A 23,790-nucleotide genomic window follows, 5' to 3' on the forward strand; every position below is an offset into this window, starting at 1 on the left:
TATTAGAGATACCTGAAATTCTGTTTTAAAATTATAGAGACAACAATCACATACTTATCAAGATCAAATTTTTAAAATAATGAATGCATCTATGGAAAAAAGTGATGAATGTAGACATTTTCAGGTCATCCCACTAGAGCTTTTTTGAATGGAATGGAAGGAAAAATAGTAAAAGTACTTTTGTATGGCAGTGACGATCTAAAGGGCATTTAAAAAAATGGAAAATAGAGTTATTGCATTCGCAAGTTTTTTAGAAGACCCATCAGAGTTCCTGTAATCTTTCACACTGAGAAGTACACATATCTTTACCTCCCCTCTTCCTCCTTGCCTCCCTCCCTCTTTCTTTGTTTCTTTTTCCTTTTCTTTTTTCTTTCACTCTCTTTTCTTTCATTTTCTTTTCTTTTTCTCTCTTTCCTTTTCTTCTTTTCTTGTGCTGTCTGGGGCTTAAACTCAGGACCTAGGTATTGTCCCTGAGCTGTTTTGCTCAAGGCTAGCACTCTACTGCTTGAGCCATAGTTCCGTTTCCAGCTTATTTTTGGTAGTTAATTGGAGTCTCATGGATTTTCCTGCCTGGGCTGGCTTCAAGCCACAATCTTCAGATCTGAACCTTCTGAGTAGGATTACATGCTTAAACCACCAGCCCTTGGCCCCATATCTTGTTAAAAAAATATAATGGTTCACTGTAGTATTTGGGATAATGCGTATGTGGACTTGAATTTTTATCTCTGACAAGTTCTGGAGGCAAGTTACTTTGACCTCAGACAAATATCTTCATTGATAAACTAGAGATGTTACATACATTATAAGGTTTTCTTGATTATTAATTAAGCCCTTGTCATTGTTAATTCTTTTAGTATTATTAGGTTTTTATTATAAACTCGCTACTAGCATCATACTTGGTTAAGAACTCTTAGTTGAACAGTAGGTTGCTTTGATTTGTAGTCCCAAAGTGATCTTACTACCTTAGCCACCTTTGTCTCCCTATGCACTTTGTTTTTTGCTAATAGAATGTTTCTTATTACTTACTACATAAATCTTTCTACTTACCCACTCCAACCCCAAAAGGGTTTATACTTTCCACTTATATCTTTTCCCTTTTCAAACAGGCTGAATATTAGAATGTAATGATACGTTTTAGATACTTTTAAACAAATGTGGCATGACCTAAATTGAGAAAAATTTAAAGTTAATATAAGTTACACCTGGTTTTGTTTTTTGAATGAAATGACAGTAAAATATCAATTAATGATTATAAAATACAACTTTATAAATTTCTAAATCATAGTAGAAAGTAACCTTTAAAAGTAACCCATCAAGGGGCTGGGAAGGTGGCTCAGTGGTAGAGTGCTTGCCTTGCATGCATGAAGCCCTGGGTTCGATTCCTCAGCACCACATAAGCAGAAAAACCCGGAAGTGGCACTGTGGCTCAAGTAGAACAGAGTTCAGGCCCACAACCAATCAAAAAACAAACAAACAAACAAACAAACAAAAAAAGTAACCCATCAGTATAACAACTAAAATATTAATATATAGGAATCTTTGAATAGGAAGTTTTTAACAGTGATCGTTAATATGTATTTAATGTGGTGTTTAAATATTTAAATTTATGTACTAGAAATACTTTAACTTAACATGTATGTGTGTTTTAAATGAACAGGATAGCAGTGCATGAGCTTTCATTTATGATTTCTCAGTTGAAAATCAACGACCGGAGTCATAGACAGAAACTTCAGCTCAAGGCTCTGGATGTGGTTTTGTTTGGACCTCTGACACGTTAGTATCTCTTACTAAGATTATGATGCAGAAACTGTCTCTGTGTAAGGAGAAAGTAAGAGAGATAGTTGACTGTTAGTAATCGTCTGTTAACTGTGGAAGAAATGTAATACTATCTTTTTAAATTTTAAATTATATTGTAAAAGTGTTGTACAGCGGGGTTACATTTACATATCTAAGGTAATGACTACTTCTTTTTGAATGGTGATACTGTCTCGAAATATAGATTTATAAGATGAAATTTTCTTCCCCTGAAACATTCAATGTGGTTTCTAAAACTAGTTGCTAATCTAAAAAGTTGTTAAGGTATGATAATTTAGAATTTCTAAATTTAAAACCTTGATCTTTGCAATACTTTTACTATTATTGTTATTATGCTTGGATTTTTACTGAAGAAGGTAAGAAATGTAGCAATTTAACTGTCCTGATGACAGGAAGTCATCAAGAAAGGGATTTTTTTTTTTAGATATCAAAAACAAAGACCTAGAGGAAGTGTCATGAAGAGCATTCTGGTAGGAGCACAAGGTGAATATAGCTGTTTGATTACTTTGAAGAGGAACATTTAAGAAAGTGTGATGTCATATTTGTAAAGAAAATAAATCTTGTATTTCTTTACTTTGGCAGGAATATTTTTCTCCAGAAGGAGGTTTAATTTCACATTTCAGAAATTTTTGGAGGAAAATGTTTGAAGAATATACACTTTATAGGAATTAAGGTTTTTGTTTTAGAAGCTAAAAAGGAATAAAAAATAGTACAAGTGACTTTCACATTTGACAGAGTAGGAAGACAATATTTATTCTACTTGAATTCTGGAGTTAGGAGATTTTGGGGTTTTTGTGAAAACTTTTGGTGGATGAGCTTCCACGACTTTTGACTAGTGGTTGTTTTTTGCCTTGGGCTGAGAGCAGCTGGTGAAACATCTGGAACTCTCCCTTGTGATAATTGGTAGAAATTACAAACTCTAGGAAATGGAACACTGCTAAATGCCAAGTGGTCCACAGATAGGATCATTTTACTTCCTTTTTCTTTGTCCTGAGTTCCTCACTGAGTCTACCGAGGGATTGTCTTTGATGACATTCTCTTTTTTTTTCAAGTGAATGCTTAGTGAAATAGAATTTGTATCGATATGTACTTTGGTCGTGAATATTTATATCCCCTTTATTAATCTGAGAACAAGCAGCTTTCTAACTCAAAGAATATGATGTTTTTAAGTCATTTGAAAAGAATCAAACTGGTCTCAAAGGATGTTGTAGACAAATATTTTAATAAGCCAGTTGAGAAGTTAATGAGGCACTACTTTTTATGTGTTTAGGAATATTTGAATGAATGAGAACCATGATCAGATACCTATGCTAGATTCATAAAAACATGTTGTCAAGTTAGCAGAGATACATTTAAAAGGAGCCTTTTCTTCTATCTTTTCTACTTTGTGGTACTTACTATGGAGTTTGGGACATGTCCATCTATTTGTTGTTATTCCAAAGTGGTTGTTATTTCAACCAGAGTCAGAGAATAGGGCTCATAGTTGAAGTAGAGCCATGGTGTGTCTTTGTACATTATCTTTGCCCTTCTGAAATTCAGTATAACAGGTAAGCTAATAAGCATAGGAGTATCTGCAAATAGAAATCTTACAAGAGTAGAATTTGTATATGGGAAAGATTTTTTTAAATGCTTTTAGATATCTGCTTGTTTTTTAAATGCCTATATATTTAAACCGTGTTATACTAATATAGTAATTATATGTAATTTTCTTTATAGGCCCACCTCATAATTGGATGAAGGATTTTATTCTTACAGTTTCTATTCTAATTGGTGTTGGAGGATGCTGGTTTGCTTATACACAGAATAAAACATCAAAAGAACATGTTGCAAAAATGATGAAAGACTTAGAGAGTCTGCAAACTGCAGAACAAAGTCTTATGGACTTACAAGAGAGGTAAATTATAAACTCTTATTTATATAGGGAAAGCAGTTTGTAAAAAACATAATGTAAGCATGTATATAAATACATATAGGTTAATATACAAATAAAATATTCTCATTTTGTATTATTAGAAATAAGAAGTAAATCAAAATATAAGTAGGATTATATTTTTAGTTTGATTTAAATAATGATGAATTTCTAAAAAGTCTCTTTGCAGAGAGTATTTTCCTCTTGTCCCTGTCTGGAGCCCAAAGTAACCAAATAACTATAGTAGGTTGCCTGATTTTTTTTAATCCAAGTTTAAGATGAATAGAAAATACCGTGAAATGTAATTAAAATCTGTATTAAATTGCATGACAATACTTTTTCTTTCATCAAAAGTGGAGTTCTGAAAATTTTTATAAGAAATTTAAATTTTTGTTGTTTCCTAAGGCTTGAAAAAGCACAGGAAGAAAACAGAAATGTTGCTGTAGAAAAGCAAAATCTAGAGCGCAAAATGATGGATGAAATCAATTACGCCAAGGAAGAGGCTTGTCGGCTGAGAGAGCTCAGGGAGGGAGCTGAGTGTGAACTGAGCAGACGGCAGTATGCAGAGCAGGAATTGGAGCAGGTACTTACACTTTGTAAAAAGCGTTTGTTAGGATTTTAATTGCTACTCTGAGGAGCTAGGTCACAATCTACAGTTCCATTGTATACTGTTCCTCAGTATAACTGAATAACCGGATCATTAGTTCATATTGTTAACATTGATCAAAGTCCATATATTAAAATAACAGAGTGGCAACTAGATGATAAAGTAATCATCATGTTCATTATTTCGAGTAATCCAATTTCATGTTATTAATTTTCTTTGGTATATTTGAAATGTTTACTTGACATCTGTAACATGTTGAATTTATGTCACCTAGTAAAGTACATCTAATGTTGAACTTTTCTAAAGGTGAAAGATCTCTTCTTAGGTAGCCATTTATTTGATTCTTTTAAGTGGTTTTAGAGCATAATCTGCTAAGCTTCAAAGCTGTCTGAAAAATGTCCTATCTATGATCTGTTTTCTGTTACTAGAAATAGAATATAGTAAAAATTCAGGCATTCAACAGTCTTTTAAGACAGCTAAGGTTCTGAGAGAGTTTAATTATAAGCCCATATATATATACATATATATATGTTCATTTTCTACTCCTGCTATAAAAATTATAATAATCTTGATGTAAATAGACATAGACTGATTTTCTTGAAGTTCTAGAGGATAATCTGGTACATATATTTTTTTGTGTAATATTATTTTCCCTAAAACCAAGGTAATTGATGACTAATAGTGACACTTTTTATTTTTTGTGAATTAAGTAGGTTTTTTGTTTTGTTTCATTTTGTTTTTGTTGGTCATTGGTCTTGAACTCTGGGCCAGGGCGCTGTCCTTCAGCTCTTGAGCACAAGGCTAGGGCTCTACCACTTGAGCTACAGTGCCACTTCCGGTTTTCTAGTGGTTAATTGGAGATAAAAGTCTCACAGACTTTTCTGCCTGGGCTGGCTTTGAATTGCAATCCTCAGATCTCAGCCTCCTGAATAGCTAGGATTACAGGTGTGAGCCACCAGTGCCCAGCTGATTTAAGTAGTTTTTATACCACTTAATTTGTTCTTTAAAAACTCTCAAAGACTTTAGTCAGGACAAGAACTGATAGTCTACATTCTACATAAGATGATAAAGCTCAAGAAGAAAGATACTTACTGAAGGTTTCAGAGATAATAAATAATAAAGTTGGAGAAGCCAGGTTTTCAGATATTTCTTTCTGGTACACAATGTTACTTATTGCTGTTTATTTTTAACATACTAAATTATTATAATTATATATATATATATATTCCCCCCCTCAGTCCTGGGGCTTGAACTTGGGCAGTATCCCTCAGCTCTTCAGCTCAAGGCGAGTGCTCTACCACTTGAGCCACAGTGCCACTTCCAGTTTTCTAGTAGTTTATTGGAGATAAGAGTCTCAGGGACTTTCCTGCTCGGGCTGGCTTTGAACCATGATCCTCAGTCCTGAGTAGCTAGGATTGCAGGCGTGAGCCACTGGCGCCCGGCTTATAATTATATTTTTAAGTAGTAAATCATCATTTGACAAAGTTATTAACTACTCCATTTCACTTTGTCCAGTCTCACAAATAACAATGTAATTTCAAAGTAAGGATTGGAACTTGGGTCACATAATAGATTTATGTTAAATGTGCATGTGTTGAGTTTTTAGGGGGAATAAATTTATGGAAATGTTATTAAGAACAATCTAAAGTCACTAAGAACACATTTAACATAGAAACTATTTACTGAATTCATTTTTCTTATAAGGTTTTCATTGAAGTTATTCTTTATAATCATATTATAGAGATTCTCTGTATACTACCTTAGAAATGAAAATTGTGTAAAAGGTTTAGTTTTAGAGTTTTAAGAGAAAAAGAACTTGCCAGTGTACACTTTGTAGTGTTATGTGGAACTGCATTTCACAGAATAAAGGTGGCAGAATTCTCTCTTCCTGAGAGATTAGTAAGGATGGCCACACAGCTTACCCAACTGTCTTGTTAAACCGTTTGGCCCCCCCCACACATTGCAGAGGGACTTGTGCCAGGCAGATGCACAATGACTTAAGCCAGGCAGGCATTGCCTAGAATTTGCTTCTTTCAAGGAAGTCTTATTTTAATGTTTCTCTTAAAAAATTATTTATTATATATATTATGTATATTTATATACAGGAGATTGTTTCTATTTTCTCATTTTGAATGGTTTAGTATTGTGATTATTTTAAAAACCTTTGGAGTTTAAAAAGATAGTATACAAGAAAATCTAAAAAATGAAATGTTTTTCTGCATAATTCTTTCTCCACAGTATCTGACAGCTGTTCTGTTTCTTTATCAGAAGTTTGTGTATAGTCCTCTTCTTAGTTTATTCTGGCACATGATGCAGTTTATTTAAATAAGCTGGGTTTGTTCAGGTCAAACATTCCTTTGCACTTTAGTTTAGGAATAGTGTTACCTTAGTTAGCCTTAGCTTCAAAAGCAGTTAACTGCAGTTACTGTGCATTAGTAAGAGGAACCTCTGTAGTTCACTCATAGCTTTGAAGTTCTTGAATTAAGCATAAAAATTCTATATTGTCCAAATTCTACCATGTGTCATCATACATCTTTAGATTGCATTTTTGATGGTTTTTAACTTAATTATTCCAAAAATGGAACCTCCCTGCTTCCCTTCCTCCTTCCCTCCCCTAAAAGCTGGGTGGGCAAGATACATCTTTATGCTGAAGGATATGTATAGTATAGTTTCTCAAGGAAGAAAACCAAGCAAGATTCTCAATCAGAATCCATTCCTTTGAAATTTGCACGTGATCTATAGATGCTTGCTCTCTACTTGCCAGTATGTTAGAAATAGTAAATTAAGTAGAAGAGATAAAGTAGACTAAAATAGGCAAGTATTAAAGAGAAGTAACTCCTTTACAGTTGAGTGTTGATGGCTCATGCGTGTAATCATAGCTACACAGGAGACTGGGATCAGGGGATTGTGGTTCAAAACCAGCTGGAGCAAGAAAGTCTGTAAGACTCTTATGTACAGTTAACTAACAAAAGAGCTGGAAATAAAGCTGTGGCTCAAGTGGTAGAGTACCAGCCTTGAGTGAAAAAGCTAAGGGACAGCACCTAGGTTCTGAGTTCAAGCCCCAAGACTGATAAAAAAATAAAATATTTTAGAAAAACTAAAGAAAAAAGTATAAATAATAATTACTTTAAAATGAGTGTATAGTTAAGTAACTAGAGTTTTCTGGGAACATTAGAAGATATAATATAACATGTATCCATTTGATTTTGCATATATCTTCATACCCTAGTTTATACACAAAAATATTTCTTATGGGAAAATATGATCAGTTTTAATTTGCATATATGTCATGAATTTTTGTTCTGGTGAACTTGAAACTATGAAATATAAAAACAAAATGTTGTAGCTAAAGATATATATGTACACACATACATACACACATATAACATACACACACATATATATACATATGTGTATACATGTACATACATTTACACATACATACATATACATATGTGTATATATGTACACATGTATATGCCTTCTCTGGCTTCACAGTTTTGTTTAGTGAATGTAAGATGCACTTAAGATTTCAGCTTTAGCTTGTGAGAGATAGAGTATATTTAGACAAGGATTTAAAAAGTTATTTGTAAAGAATGTAAATAAAATTGTTTTTGTTTTAGTACTGTTTACTATAAAATACTTTAATCTGTTCTTTCTCTTTCATGTTTTCTCTTCTAGGTTCGCATGGCTCTAAAAAAGGCTGAAAAAGAATTTGAACTGCGAAGCAGCTGGTCTGTCCCAGATGCTCTTCAAAAATGGCTTCAATTAACACATGAAGTAGAAGTTCAGTACTACAACATCAAAAGACAGAATGCTGAAATGCAGTTAGCTATTGCTAAGGATGAGGTACTCTTTTTTTGTTTGTTTGTTTCAAAGTTTACTAAATTTGTTTCTTAGGCTCTATCCTAGTGATACTAATCAACTTAGATAAAAAAAGAACTGAATAAAAGTTTATTGTTTTCTTGAGTTAGAGTTTATTGTGTAAATTGACTCTTGGAATTACAGGCATTAAAGTAAAATCACTCTATGTAGACAAGTGTATATATAGCTTTCAAGGTAACCTTGGTGTACTTTCAAAGTTATCATTATCATCATTTTCATAAATGTTTTATACAGAGCTTTTCTCCTCTAGGTTGCTGCTTCCTATCTGATTCAGGTTAGTAGTTACTAGAAATTAATGTTTGCACTTACTGTGTGAAATAAGAGTAAGTCTTAATCTGAATTCTCGACAAAAAATGCTCAGTTCACTCACTAACATCTCAAGTAGTATGATGTAGTCAATAGTTTTCTATTAGTGTTAATAGAAGATTCAGGTCTTCTCTGAACCATAAAAATGAAAAAACTTCTGCAGAACCAAGTTTTGATTACATTGGTTAGCTTAGGAAAGCATGCTTTTTCTTATATTTTCTTTTTGGAAAACAAGGCTATATCTTGGCTAATAATCTTGGTTTATGATTATTAATATACTCAGAACCAAAATCAACTTCATTAACAAATATATGTTTTGTTTTGTTAAACATAGCTTTATTATTTTTGCTTCTTTGGTTTTCTAGGCAGAAAAAATTAAAAAGAAGAGAAGCACAGTCTTTGGGACTCTGCATGTGGCACATAGCTCCTCCCTAGATGAAGTAGACCACAAAATTCTGGAAGCAAAGTAAGAATGTTATCCTTCTGGATATTTACTATTGTTTTAAAATACATTCTTTTCAGAAAATGTATATTTAAATCACATATTAATCATACAAAATTACATAATTTAAGCTAATTTTAAAATTTGGTCATTAGCTATTGATGCAATTGATTGCTGTTTTTCAAAGCCTCTTTGATCCAACAAGTAATTCCTATACTGATTTTTTAGGAAAGCTCTCTCAGAGTTGACAACTTGTTTACGAGAACGTCTTTTTCGCTGGCAACAGATTGAGAAGATCTGTGGCTTTCAGATAGCCCATAACTCGGGACTCCCCAGCCTGACGTCTTCCCTTTATTCAGATCACAGCTGGGTAGTGATGCCCAGAGTCTCCATTCCACCCTACCCAATTGCTGGGGGGGTAGATGACTTAGATGAAGACACACCCCCAATAGTGTCTCAATTTTCTGGTAAGTGATCACTTCAGCAAAAAGTAGTATGGTTTTTAAAGAAACTCCCTATCATGTCTTTTGAGGAATTACATACTTGGAAATGTATGACACAGATACTTTCATTCTTCTTTTTCTCCAATTTGTTGTTAATAATTTAATTGTTTACAGTTTAAGAATTGTGCATGTGGTGTGTGTATATTTTTTACGCAAGTACATTAACAATATTTTTATATTTGTGTATTTACATATTTTATAGATTATTCAGAAATGAGTGCTTGTTTCACTTGCTTATTTGATCACAAATATTTATTTGAGCAACTGTTACATATAACTCATTGTACTCAACAAGTTTAAAATATAGGGCTTAGCTTTTAAAAAATTCTTTATAATTGAAATGAAGAGTCATATTAAAAACAATTTACAGTAAAAATAAAAGGTAAGAGAAGGTGCCTCACCCTGTAATCCTTGCTACTCAGGAGGCTTAGAGCCAATGCATTGCATTTCAAAGCCAGCCTGGGCAGAAAAGGCTGTGAAAACGCCATTTACAAAACTAACCCATAAGAAGCCAGGTATAGATGTGGTGTGGCTCAAGTGGTGGAGTACCAGCTGAGCAAAACAAGCTGAGAAATCATGAAACCCTGAGTTCAAACTTTGGTACTGGAAGAAAACTAATTAAATTAGGGAAGGTCTTGGAAACCTGAGTTTGAATCCTAGCTCTTCTGTTAACCAGCTATTGATTTTGAGTCAGTTTGTGATGTATTTTAAAAACTGTACTACTTGTAGTCATTTTTTTTGTATTTTGTTTTGCTTTAAAAATTTTGTTCTTTCATTGAAAGAGTATTACCCTGCTCTGTTATTATAGGTACTTAAAATATGTAACATTTATATTTTGTATTTAAATTATATATTTAAATGAACAGTATATATTTAATACAAATACATGTATAGCTATCTGTATACTGTGTCCTGTGCATACCTATGTATATATACACACATAAATAAATATGTTTGTATGCACATATGTAAATAAACATGCGCACACGTATTTCAGGGTGGCGGAGGTCTTCCTCTGCAACCTGCACTGGCTTTGAACTCGGTGCCCCTGCTTTCACTAGTAGGCGTGCACTAGTACACTTCGCTATAATTCTATTAGTAGAAAATTGAACTCTTTTTTTTTTTTTCTGGTTGTGGGGCTTGAATGCTTTCCCTGTGCTCTTCAGCTCAAGGCCAGCGCTCTACTGCTTGAGCCACAGTGCCACTTCTGGTTTTCTAGTTGCTTATTGGAGATAAGAGTCTCATGGACTTTCCTGCCTGGGCTGGCTTTGAACCGTGATCCTCAGATCTCAGCCTCCTTAGTAGTTAGGATTTACATAGGCGTGAGCCACCGACGCCTGGCTGAACTCCATTTTAAAGATACTTCTTTTTCCTGTATAGTATTACTTAACTGTGCACTGTGGTTTGAAAATTTTTTATATTGTGAAAATACATTTCAGTGGGGAGGTGAAATGTAAAGATATTAGCTTGGACTTTATGCAAAAAAATTTTTTTTAAGTAATTTACTTTTTGGTGGTACTAGTATTTGAACTCAGGGTCTTCTACTTCATACCCAGGTGCTCTTCCACCAAGCTACCCCTAACTGCAGTTGTGAATGTATAGTAGAAATCATTTGAAAAATTCTTCGGCTTTGTTATTGCCTACTTGCCCGTTTTCCCAATATTTGTGACTTTTTATAATGTAGATAGAGCAAGGTTCCAAAGAATGGAGCTAAAATAAATGCTGTCTTCCAGTATTTGGTTAGTTGAAAATGTACACAGAAATTTTAGTTTTTGAGACCAATCAAAATGTGATATATGAATAGTTTTTGTTTTGAATTTTTCTTTCCAACTGTTAAGGAGTTCCTGATGTGAGGATTTAGAAACATTTCTAACTTTATAAAACATTTTGTGAAATAAAGCCCTCAATTTGCCAATTAATTATTAGTCAGTAACTACACTGTATCATTTCTGGTTTTAAGTCTCTGGCTTAAAGACCCACCTACAGGACCAGGAAAGAGAGGAGGCAGTAAACTCTCCAAGAAGGTGAGCGGAGTAGGCAGATTGTAAGTGCAGTGATCACTAGAAGTGTGTGTCCTCACTCATCTCCCTTACCCATGCTGCAAGGTAGTGATAGTTGCTAAGTTACATGTAGATCCTGGCTGGCTCTGCAGTGTGAGTGCTGTCATTTGTGTTTGTTCATTTGAAATACATGCTGTTTAGCTTTTCAAGTACTACCCTGAGAGATAATACATGCACTCCTTTGTAAACTATAGATTTGGAAGGTTTTAATTTTTCTTTTTTTTTAAAATTAAATTTTTTTGTGAACATACTGTACAGAGGGGTTACAATTACATGGGCAGGATATAATTTTTCTTTTAAATACCTAATCTATTCAGAATCAGAAATATACTTGAAGTTCCATTCTGTAAATTAACTATTTTTTTCTCTTTGCCTTTATTTGTATTAAAAAAAACACCATGTTTTATGCAAGCATAAATATCCATGCGCTCATTAAAATACTTAATACTTAATGTGAATACCTGGTCTAAGTTTTAACGATTGTAGTATATTGAGTAATCTGTATTTTAAGTGTGAAAAGAGTTGATTTGCAATTTAATATGGTATTTTTTATATGTTGCGATCAAATTTATTATCTGCCACATAACTCATGCTACAGATTACAGTTGGAGAGCTCTGCCACCTGGTGGTACCACAGTGGTACTCCATTCTGCTAAATATAAAATAATACTTTCTGGACCTAATGGGAAGCTGTTAGTAACAGGTGCATTCACAGGTAGGATAAAGGTGCTTCGTTTAAATGACAACCTTAGTGGTTAATTTTTTAAAAAGTCTCCTATATGTGTATCTTTGGTATTTGTAATAATGACAAGGAAATATGCCAGTAATATATGAAGAGCAAAGTCAAAGATTCTAACACAATACTCAGAAAAAAATTACCTATGTTTCATTATATTTAAAGAAAATCAGTAAACATTAACATTAGCTAAATGTGGGAAGTAGAACAGGGATCATAGTTTCCTCTTTTTTAAGTATCTGCTAATGGCTTTTAGGGTAGGAATATATCAAGTTTACTTCAAATTTCTTATAAAACCATGCAAATGTAATTAAACTACTGAAACAAATATGCCTGTCCACTACAAAGATAAACAGGTTTTAATATTCCTTTTCAACTTCCTTTTTCTCTGAAATGAGCCATTACAGATACATTGAAACCATATCATTCCCCCCTTGCCATTAGTTAAGTTTTGCTCAAAAGCATGGTTTCCTTTTATTAAATACATGTATACTATAGCAATTTAGTATGTTTAAGAACTTAGATATTATCAAATTATAGGTATCAATTTTTAACTTTTTTGCTCAGAACTGTTTCAAAATTTTGTTTCTTTATAGTATAGTATGAGTTGATTGTAGTTAATTTAGGCACTGTATTTAAAAAAACCTAATGATCACAGTTTCCCACTTAGAAATTCTTTCTTTTTTGCGTGTACACATAGAGTAAGAAGTGTCTTTATTTGGATCTCTTTGCATATGACTCTCAAGTTTCTCTTCATAGACTCTTAGGAATGAATTGCTGGTCATTGGGAGGCACTCTTTGCCATTGCCAAATTACTCTCAAAATGGTTCTGTCAGTTTACATGTGCACTCTGACAGAGTGCTTATGTGCCTGTATCCGCACTCAGACTTGGAATGTTTTATTTGTTTTTCAACTGAATGACTGAAAGAATGCCTCACTATTCCTAAAATTATTTCCTTGATGTCTGTTAAGGTTGAGTACTATTTCATCTCCTGACATTTGTTGTTAGATTTCTTTTTGAGTTACATGGATTGTGTTGGAATGCTTCCAAGATTCCTCATGATTTGGAAGTGCTCCTTGTATTTTCTGGTTATTTGGAGATTGTGGGTATTTTCTCCTAGGCTTTGGCATTTTAATAAGTTGAAGAATCTGAGTTTTGCTTTTTTAGAACATGATAGATTTTTGTTTATTCTCTTAAAGCTTTTAAGGTTTTCATTTAATCCTTTAGTCTTTTAATCCACCTGGAAGTTATTTTTGCTTAGAGTGTGAGGTTGGAATCTAAATATATCTCTTGATGTATGGGTAAACAGTCTCAACATCCTTCCCACTTCATCCCTGCTGACTTGTAGTAACCCTTCTCTCAATGGATATATAAATACATCCAGCTATTTTTTTTTGTTTCTGTCCTACTCTCCTTTGGTCATCATAACTTTACAAGAAGTTTGATATTTAATAAGACTAAATTCTGAATTACTTCAGAATCTTGACCAGTTATTCTTATGAATTTTAAAATCAACTAATAAAATTTCACAAACATTTCCATTGGAAATAGGGTTTTTTGTGACTTTAAAGAGAATGCTTACAGTATTTCACCATCAAGTATTGGTTTTACTGTTTTGGTAGATTATTTAAGATAAAGAAATTCATTTCTTGTCTTTTTTCTTTTTGATCACTACATATTACATTTTATGAAATTCTATTTCTATATATTTTGAGGTGATAGCTGTTTTTTAAAGTTTTCTTTTTTTCTGTCAAATCTTAATCCATTCAAGTAATTTCCATTTAATCTCAGTGAAAGTGTAAGTTTTTAAATTTTTTTTTTGTTTGTTTTGTTTGCAGTGCTGGAGATCAAACTTAGGGTCATGTTAGGCTTACATGCTTTATCGTAGAACCTTCTATCCATTGACATGTTTGCTATTTTTAGAATAAGCTAAGACTTTATTTGCAATATGATTTTATTTACATTTCTTGTATCTTTAATCATATATTGTAATAGCCATTAATTTTCCTTTCCAACACTTTCGGTTTGATTTTAGATACAGGGTCCTTTATTTTTTACTTTTTTGGCAGGATTTTTGGTTTTATTTCTGTCATGGTTTGGACTCAGGGCATCGGGCTTACTAACTAGATACTCTAGTACCTAGTACTCTGCTGAGTACCTGGAGCCCTTTCTTTCACTGGTTATTTTGAGATAGAGTCTCACTTTTTGCCCAGATGTACACCTCGTCTGTGATCTTCCTGTTTCATGCCTGTTGCGCTTACTACATCTAGCTATGGTTGAGTTGGGAAGTCTCATGACCTTTTTATTTGAGTTGGTCTTGAAAAGTGAACCTCCACATCTCAGCACTCGGGGGAACAAGCTAGGATTACCCATGTCCAGCTGGTACTAGGGTTATGTGTCCTTTGGCTACTTTAAAGAAATTGCCGGGGGCTGTGAAGGTGGCTCAGTGGTAGAGCGCTTGCCTTGCATGCATGAGGCCCTGGGTTCAATTCCCCAGCACCACATAAGCAAAATGAAAAAAGCCAGAAGTGGCGCTGTGGCTCAAGTGGTAGAGCGCTAGCCTTGAGCTGAAGAGCTGAGGGACAGCGCCCAGGCGCCCCACGACCGGACCCCCCCTTCCCTCTCTCCCCCCCAAAAGAAATTGCCTATAAGTTGAACTTAATGTCAGTATGTTTTGATAGGGTAGAGAGGAGACATAGCATAAAAAACTATGAATTCAACTTCCTTAATTATTAACAGTATAAATTTGTTAAGTTATATGGTTCTAAAGTATTGCTTGTTTTATCTCAGTTTTAAAATTTGGCAAAAGATGCTTATAGTATTTTACAAGTCTCAAAATGGTGATTTTATCTTTAAAATAAATCTTTATGTTCTTTCTAATTAATTATTTATGGTGCCCAGAAACATTGTTGATAAATTTGACAGTTTTTCTGCTTGATTTCATTTTTTCGCTCCTGAAAAAACTGTTGACTTGGTTGATATTCTCTATCAATTTCTACTCTCATCTTTTATATCCTTTGTTGGAGTGTTTGTTTAAGCATTTAGACACCTAACTCAGGACTTTTTCAGTTCTTATTTTCCCCTTACAATATATGATTGTAAAGATGTAACATTCACATTAACTATTTTACTCACACTGACAAAGTTTGATATGTATAACTTTATTGTCACCAGAAATTTCTAATATATCCCTTTCTTAAGATATGGATTACTTGGAAAAATGTGTTTTCATTTCTAAATCCATGTATGTCTTGTTTTTTTCTTTAGTTACTTTTTATTGTTTTATGTTAACTTATACATAGGGTTTTATCATGATGCTTCTACACATAAATATAATACACTTTCATCATATTTGCCCCATCTATTACTTCTTACTGAACCTCCTCCTTTTCCCTTTCCCTCCGACCTTCCCATTATTCCTTATTTCATTTTCATAACTTTGATCAAGTAAAGAGAGGAACATGATACTTTTCTTTATAGACTGGCTTATTTAACATTGATCTCCAGTTACATCTATTTTCCTATAAATGATGTAGATTCACCCTTCTTCATGTTTTTATTGTGTGCGTACGCATGCACACATGCACGCGCACATACACACACACACACACACATACACCAAAATTATTTCATTCTGCTAATGGGCATCTAGTCTGATTCTATAATTCTGCTTTTATGAACAGTACTGCAGCAAACACGAGTACACAGTTTTCTCTGTAGTTAGCTAATTTGATTCTTAGGGAGTGTATTCACATGTGATAGGACTCAGTCATGTGGGAGTTACATTTTCATTTTTTTTTTTTTTGTCGGCCGTGGGGCTTGAACTCTGGGCCTGGACACTGTCCCTCAGCTCTTCAGCTCAAGGCGAGTGCTCTACCACTTGAGCTACAGCACCACTTCCGGTTTCTGGTGGTTTATTGGAGATAGGAGTCTCACGGTCTCTCCTGCCCGGGCTGGCTTTGAACCGCGATCCTCAGATCTCAGCCTCCTGAGTAGCTAGGATTACAGGCGTGAGCCACCAGCGCCCGGCTACATTTTCATATTTTTTGAGGAACCTCTATATTGATTTCTGTTGTGGTGGGACTAATTTGTGTTCCTACCAGAAGTGAATGAATAAACATTCCTTTCTCTGTGCATCCTCACCAGCATTTATTGTTATCATAAAAAAAAAAAAAGATCTTTAAGTAGCTGTACCAAGAGGCAACAACTTAACAAATTAGTTTATGTCTTGATTGATAGCACTCGTTGCATCATTCTTCACTATCTAACTTAAAATTTTTTTTACAGGGCTAAAAAGCATCTCTGTTTAGTTTTGGTTTGTCTCTCTCTGATGACTAAAGATGTTGAACAATTTTTTCATTTGTTTATTGACCATTTTTAGTTCTTTATTTGAAAAGTATTTGTTTAGCTCATTTGCCCATTTATTGAGAGCATTATATGTTCTTCTGATATTTAAGTATTTGAGTGTATTTATAATATTCTGGAAAGCAACCAAACACTTTTGTGAGGGAATCAGAGTGCCACTAAAACTTTTCTTGCTATGGCAGCAGTTTTAAGGATATTACTACCTCAGGGCCAATATTTAGGTTTACTTAAATGTTAGGATAAGGTTTTACAGATCTTTTTTGATGGTATGAACTTAAACTCCAAGTTCCTTGGAGATTTAGGCCCAGAGTCTGATGTTTTTCATAGAGTCTTTGGAATTCCTGTATAAGATTTTGTCAGCAGGAAAAAGTTCATTTATCCACCAAGGATTTAGCCCCCTTTTGTACTCCTTATTAATTCTTTGCTTCACATGGAACCAAGGCTCATTTTATAGTCCTTAAGTAATTTCCTTTGATAATTGAGATGATCACCTCACATAGGAGTTGTAGCAGTGTGCACAGACCTCCTAGCACTTGCTCTTAGTCTCTTTGGTTTGGCATCTGAAATTTTGATACCCTTATTTGCTTAGCTCAGCTGTGTGTTTAAAACAGTTATTATATATTTAGCACACCAACTATTCAGAGGTATTCAAAAGTATTTTTAAAAAAAGAAAAGCAGAATGAAGATTAGAGTGAGTAGGAAAGTGGACACAATATGTTGATAGTAGAAGGAATATCAGGACCAAGATGGATTGAACCAAACGTAAAACAATCTAAAACGTGGTGTGATTTTGAGCAAGCCATGAATCTTGGAGAAGGAAATGGAATCTTACCACAGACTTTCTTTTGTGAGTGATATTTATATGGTGATAACTGAACAGTTGCTTTTGCTTTGTTGGGTCTCACTGTTTAGAATTAATCTATTTAAAGCATAGGAGGCTAATTATACTTTCAGCAGAATGGCAATAGCATTAGTCTTAAGAGTATACAAATATCAAATTGTACGGTATTCTAGACATCTATAAACAGTGAGACCAAAAGAGGCTAGTCTTATGAGAAAAACTATCACCAAGTTGTAATACCAGGTGTCTCTTCATGTATATATAAAATAACATACATACATCCATACATAAACTCCAAAGATAAGGAAACAAAGGGCCTTTTTCTTTTCATTTTCAGATGACTCTGTATTCTTTACCTCATATACAGTATATTCACATACACGTCTGAGGGAGGGTGGGGGAAGGCACAGAAGCAGTGGGAAATGGGTGAAAAAGTGCAGCAGTGGAGCTCACTGGCTGCACTGGACTCTGAACCATGCAGGGAGGGAATGGGAGAGAGTGAGGGAACAGATGATACTATGCAAAAAGAAGGAAGTACTTATTACCTGACATATGTAAAGTAACCCCGCTGTATATCACCTATAAGACAACAATAATTAAAATAAAAATACAAATATAAAATGAAAAGTTTGGAAAAGACCGAAATTGTAACAAGTAATTTATTGATATAACTAATCAGTAATTCTCAGCTATATTCTTCACTAAATCACTTAGAATTCTCTTTATATAAGCAATCTCCTTACTATCGCCTTTGGTAATGGTATTTTAATTTCTGTGGGTAGTACTCATGTTCCTAAGCAATGAGACTCTATTGCTCTCAGATCTTTGCATCATTCTTGATGACTCTGCTTCATTTTCCATGTAACCAGTGGTTGCTGGGAATGATAGCAGTTATGGCTGAGAATTGTAGAATTTAATTGTCTATGTGACATCATTCTTTTGTTAGTCACAGGACATGGCTTATTCTTTGGCAAAATAAGTACACTGTAGTACAGATTTCAAAGGTCTTTTCCCATTCTGTAATCTATGATTCATAAATAAGGTAAATTCTAATATTCATGTACTATATTAAAAGTATTCTATATTACTTGTGTTTGGAAAATACCTTATTTATTATTCAGAAATGTTGTCCTTAATTTTATCTCACTTTCTTTTAGTCCATCAAAAGTTGTTTGTGGTTATTTCTGTTTGAGGCATTCTTCTGCATCTATGCTTTTTCCAGTACCAGGATAGGTGTTGTGATAAAGTATTGAATTTGGTGCATGATTATTGCCTTCATAGCCAGGTGAACACATGAACTGACATCAATTAGGTAACTTAGAAATACGGTGTGGTATTACCAAGTGAGCTCACAGGACAAACACTGATCTCAAACTTGAAGGGGCTGGAAGAAGTGTCATTTAAACAGAGACCTAAAGTGAGAGGTCAAGAGAGAAATGGGAAAAAGAGGCATGGAGGTGAAAGAACGTGATACTTCTGAGGAGCTAAGAGAGGCATACTGTTCCTGTAATAGAAGGCATATAGTATTCTCATCTCAGAAGAGAAGATCGCTCAATCCAGAGTGGAAGCTAGATAAACAGGGCAGTCTGGCTTTCAGGGTTTCAAGTAGTAAAATTTTATCTTCCTTTTGTATTTTGGAGGTAATATGAGGAGTATAGAATGGATAACACATGAGAGTGGAAGATAAATTCTGGCAGTTGGCATGTAGATTTGACAGATACTATAGACATAGAATTGGAAATACTTTATGGTCAACTTTATGTTGATTATGATGGAGGAAGGAGAGTCAAGAATGTCTGTGTTTGTAATTGCTATTACTGGATGTGTGGTATTGGTGTTTATTGAGATAAGGGCACAGGAGTGGAAGTATAGTTCAAGGGAAAAATGTTACATTCAGTCAGATACCTGTGGAACATCCAGGTGTCCAGTAGGAAGTTGGTTATAAGGCACTTAGGTTAAAAGGAAAGATAGAATATAGTTACAGATGTGGCCTACAAATGATCTGTGAAGTCATAAGAATAGATGAAATTGTTCAGGATGAGTAAGTGAAACAACAATAGAATAAGACTTAGAATAGAACTTGAAGATCACCCAGGAACAGATAAAGATGGAGGTAAAAATGTGCTGAAAGAAGTCAAGGAAAGAACAAAGTAGTGTTAGGTAGAATTAAAATACTCACTGAAGGCCGGTCATGACCCAGGGTAAGATATTTTCACTGAAATTTTGACTTATGTACAACTTTTAAAAGCATTCTTAAGGTAGAGGAGGTTTTCTTGTTGTTGTACTTGTTGGCCTGTCCTTTAGGTTTGTGTTCTGGGCATTTGTGTTTAAACAGTGATGGTTAGTAGCAATTGAGATGATGAAAATAGAAGTAAGAGAAGCCCTAATTAATTAAGTAACACTCAAGTTTTGGGATAGATGCGGCACAGATGATAGCTATATAGTCAGAATCTAAATGTCTCATTTATCTGATAGATAAATAGAGGAGGGTAATCCATTTTGAGGAGTTTGGCTTTAAGGGTTTTAAATAGTAAAATTTCAGAGATGGAACATTTCTAAATGATGGCAAGACAAGATATAGGAGTTGTTGAAGGTTGGGTGAAGAGAAATGAAAGTCCTGATTGGTTGTGTCAGGTCAGTCTTAGAATTGCAGTTGCTCATGTTGATGATGGGGTGCAGTAGGACTGAGAAGTGACCAGTGAAATAAAGGCAGTAGGTTTTTATTGCTTAATAAATAGCATCAGCTTCAGAAGGAACCTGTTTTTATAGAAGGGTGGAATAAGGGTATGCAGACAGCATTGGAGAATGAGGAGACAGCCAGCTTATTCTTGATGCTGTAGCCTATGTAGTATATGAAATGAACAGTCCTAGCTTGAGAAGGCTGTTCTTAGGCAAGCTATGCTTTAATGCGGGAAAGAAATGGAATGCATGTGTAGTGATGACCCTGAGGATGAATGACAGCCCAGGTCAAGCCTGAAGCACACAAGACCCATAGCACACCCAGGAGGAACTGAGCCTGAATCCATGTTCAAGGAGTAGAAATGTTCAAACATGTTGTGATATTTCATAGATATCAAGAGGTTGGCCAGTGTCTGGACAACTTTATTTTGGGGGGAATAGAAATGTTCAAACATGTTGTGATATTTCAAGAGATTGGCCAATATCTGGACAACTTTATTTTTGATTATTTTCATTTCAATTTATTCTGTGCATTTGAAAGTTAAAACATACAAACTACCACTAAAGCTTCATAGTATTGAGCACTTTAAAAACAGAACATTAAGTATTTGTGTACATTTCTCATTTTTAAATTTTACATTATATTATACATCTTTGTTATATTTAAAGGTAAAGGTACTATTAACACTACAATCCCCCCCTCTTTTTTTTCCCCTAGTACTGAGCTATAAACTCAGGACTTTGCACTTGCCTGGCTTGCTTGCTCAGCTGGTACTCTACCACTGGAACATGCCTCCAGCCCTGCTTTTTGCCTGCTATTTGGGAGATGGAGTCTCACAAACTTTTCTGTGTGGACTGACTGGCTTCAAACTGCAATTCTCTAGATTTCAGCCTCCTGAGCAGCTAGGATTATAAGTATGAGCCACTGAAGCCTGGCTCATAAATCTAATCCTTTATAACCTATTTGTCTAGCCAAAGTAAAAGTCTGTTAAGTTCTATTAAAATTTCTGTACTTGAGATAAATGTTTAGAACCTTATTTTAATAGTGTTGCATAAATATTTAGTGTTTTGGCATTTAAGTCTCAGCAATAGCACTGTAGAAGCAGTTTTCACAAAAAGTTTGAGGCAAAAGAAAATAGGTTTGGAAATAACTTTATTTTGCTAATTTTCTGTTTTAATACTAACATCTATAAAATAAGTTTTCTGTTAAGTATAAAATAAATACGCTCAACTAATATTTAGATTTAAGGGTTGGTTATAGTGGGTAAATTGTATTGTGGTTAGTGATGTTAGTTTTTTTTTGTAGGACCATATGTTTAAGTTCTCTTCTGTTTAATTTTTAGATTTGTTGCTATTTCTGCTACATCTTCATTTCTTTTTTAAAATTTTATTTTATTGCAAAGATGCTGTAGAGGGGTTATAGTTACATGAGGAAGGTCATGAGTACATTTCTTTTTTTTTTTTTTTTTTTTGCGGCCATGGGGCTTGAACTCTGGGCCTGGGCGCTGTCCCTCAGCTCTTCAGCTCAAGGCGAGCGCTCTACCACTTGAGCTACAGCGCCACTTCCGGTTTTCTGGTGGTTTATTGAAGATCAGAGTCTCAAGGTCTCTCCTGCCCGGGCTGGCTTTGAACCGCAATCCTCAGATCTCAGCCTCCTGAGTAGCTAGGATTACAGGCGTGAGCCACCAGCACCCGGCATGAGTACATTTCTTGTCCAGCATTGTTCCTAGCATTAGGGGAAGAGAATGATAGTAATTATATAGCTACTTGAGTAGAAAAAGATCAAATCATATATTTGCAGTGACCATGAAGGGAACACTAGGTATTACAAGTGTTTGCATTGCTTGTGTCTTTCAGGGACTGTGGCTAAGCCTGCTGGATCTCTAGCCCGAAGTAGCAGTTTGTGTCGCTCTCGTCGTAGCATTGTGCCCTCTTCGCCACAGTCCCAGCGAGCCCAGCTTCCTCCACATGCTCCTCATCCAGCCCACCCTCGTCATCCTCACCTGCCTCAGCATCCCCAGCATTCGTTGCCTTCCCCTGATCCAGACATCCTCTCAGTGTCAAGTTGTCCCGCACTCTATCGGAATGAAGAGGAGGAGGAGGCCATTTACTTCACTGCTGAAAAGCAATGGTATGGGCAGCGAATAACCTGCATAATATCAGGTTGTGTTGACATGAGGGATATGCGGATGAACATGGAGATGGGAACTAAGGTGCATTGTATTGGCTTTCTGTAGCTGTGTAACAAGGTGCCACTGACTCAGTGGCTTCATATGAACACTCAAGTCTATATCAGAGTCCAAGCCTAGGGGGACTACTTTTTTATTTTTATTTTTGTTGATTGTGGGGCTTGAACTCTGGGCTTGGGCACTGTCCCTCAGCTCTTCAGCTCAAGACTAGTGCTCTACCATTTGAGCCACAGCTGCCACTTCCAGTTTTCTGATGGTTAATTGGAGATAAGAGTTTCATAGACTTTCCTGCCCAAGCTGGCTTTGAACCGTGATCCTCAGATCTCAGCCTCCTGAGTAGCTAGGATTACAGACGTGAGCCACCAGTGCCCTGCTTAGTGTGACTACATTGCTCAGGGTCTATAGCCTCCTAAAATGAAGGTATTGGCTGGGCTGTGTTCTCATCGGGTCCTTCTCAACACCCATGTGTTGAGTAGCAGAATTCAGTTCCTAAAGGCTGCCTGCCATTCCTTGCAGTTGACCTCTGTCTTCACATGGAGCCAGCAGCAGAATTTCCCTTCTATAAATCCAGCCTTTGCTCTGAATCTCTTAACTTCCTCTGTCTCAGATCGCTGGACTCATATTTAGTTACTTAGATTTATTTTTATCTATGACATCCTTTCCTAATAGCACTTATATTTGACTGTGATTAAATATCTAGTAAAGGTACATATACTGTAGAGGCTAGGAATTTGCAAGCCATTCTACAAAGATGTAGGTAGATACTTGAGGTATGAGCTTACCTAGAAGCCATTGGACACATTTGCTTAGGCTCCAAATGTAAACTTGTTAAATAATTTTATATTAGAATATAAATGCTTGAGCATAAGTTGTACCTAAAGAAGCATCAAATATGCCAGTCATGGTCATCATGCCTGACCCAGCTACTCGTGAGGCAGTGATAAAAAGTATTATGGTTCGAGGCAAGCCTGGGTAAAAAGTTAGTGAGAGGTAGTACTACCAGAACAAACAACAAAATCAAGTTGCTAAACAAACCAAAAACAATAACAAAAAACCCTCCATCAATTATTAGTGAGAATTTAATTTATTGCTACTTAGTGCTTTATTCTGTTGCATGCTGGTATTTGCTAGCACATACATAATATATCCCAAAGTTTAAGAGAACTTAAAGGAGAAATGATAAAATTAAATAAATGTGGGCTGGGAAGGTGGCTCAGTGGTAGAATGCTTGCCTTGCATGCATGAAGCCCTGGGTTCAATTCCTCAGCACCACATATGCAGAAAAAAAAAGCCGGAAGTGGCGCTGTGGCTCAAGTGGTAGAATGCTAGCCTTGAGGTGAAGAGCTGAGGGACAGTGCCCAGGCCCGGGGTTCAGGCCCATGACTAGACCCCCCAAAAAAATGTGTTAAAATTTGTGACCTGATTAGTTTCACAAAATGGATATAGCAGCAT

At 35.1% G+C, this 23,790-nt stretch overlaps 1 protein-coding gene across 1 annotated transcript in view; it reads left to right on the top strand.

Moving 5' to 3' along the window:
• Stim2 (stromal interaction molecule 2) overlaps nt 1-23,790 on the top strand; it is a 33,594-nt gene that overhangs the window by 5,585 nt on the left and 4,219 nt on the right. The window contains exons 4-11 of the mRNA XM_013009131.1: nt 1,658-1,773; nt 3,532-3,709; nt 4,130-4,307; nt 8,013-8,180; nt 8,467-8,490; nt 8,888-8,988; nt 9,193-9,431; nt 22,007-22,280. Of these exons, the coding sequence (XP_012864585.1) occupies nt 1,683-1,773; nt 3,532-3,709; nt 4,130-4,307; nt 8,013-8,180; nt 8,467-8,490; nt 8,888-8,988; nt 9,193-9,431; nt 22,007-22,280 (1,253 nt within the window). The 5' untranslated portion in view covers nt 1,658-1,682. The remainder of the gene's footprint in view (nt 1-1,657; nt 1,774-3,531; nt 3,710-4,129; nt 4,308-8,012; nt 8,181-8,466; nt 8,491-8,887; nt 8,989-9,192; nt 9,432-22,006; nt 22,281-23,790) is intronic.

Source organism: Dipodomys ordii, unplaced genomic scaffold, assembly GCF_000151885.1.
Source record: "Dipodomys ordii isolate 6190 unplaced genomic scaffold, Dord_2.0 Scaffold8, whole genome shotgun sequence".
Lineage (NCBI taxonomy): Eukaryota > Metazoa > Chordata > Mammalia > Rodentia > Heteromyidae > Dipodomys > Dipodomys ordii.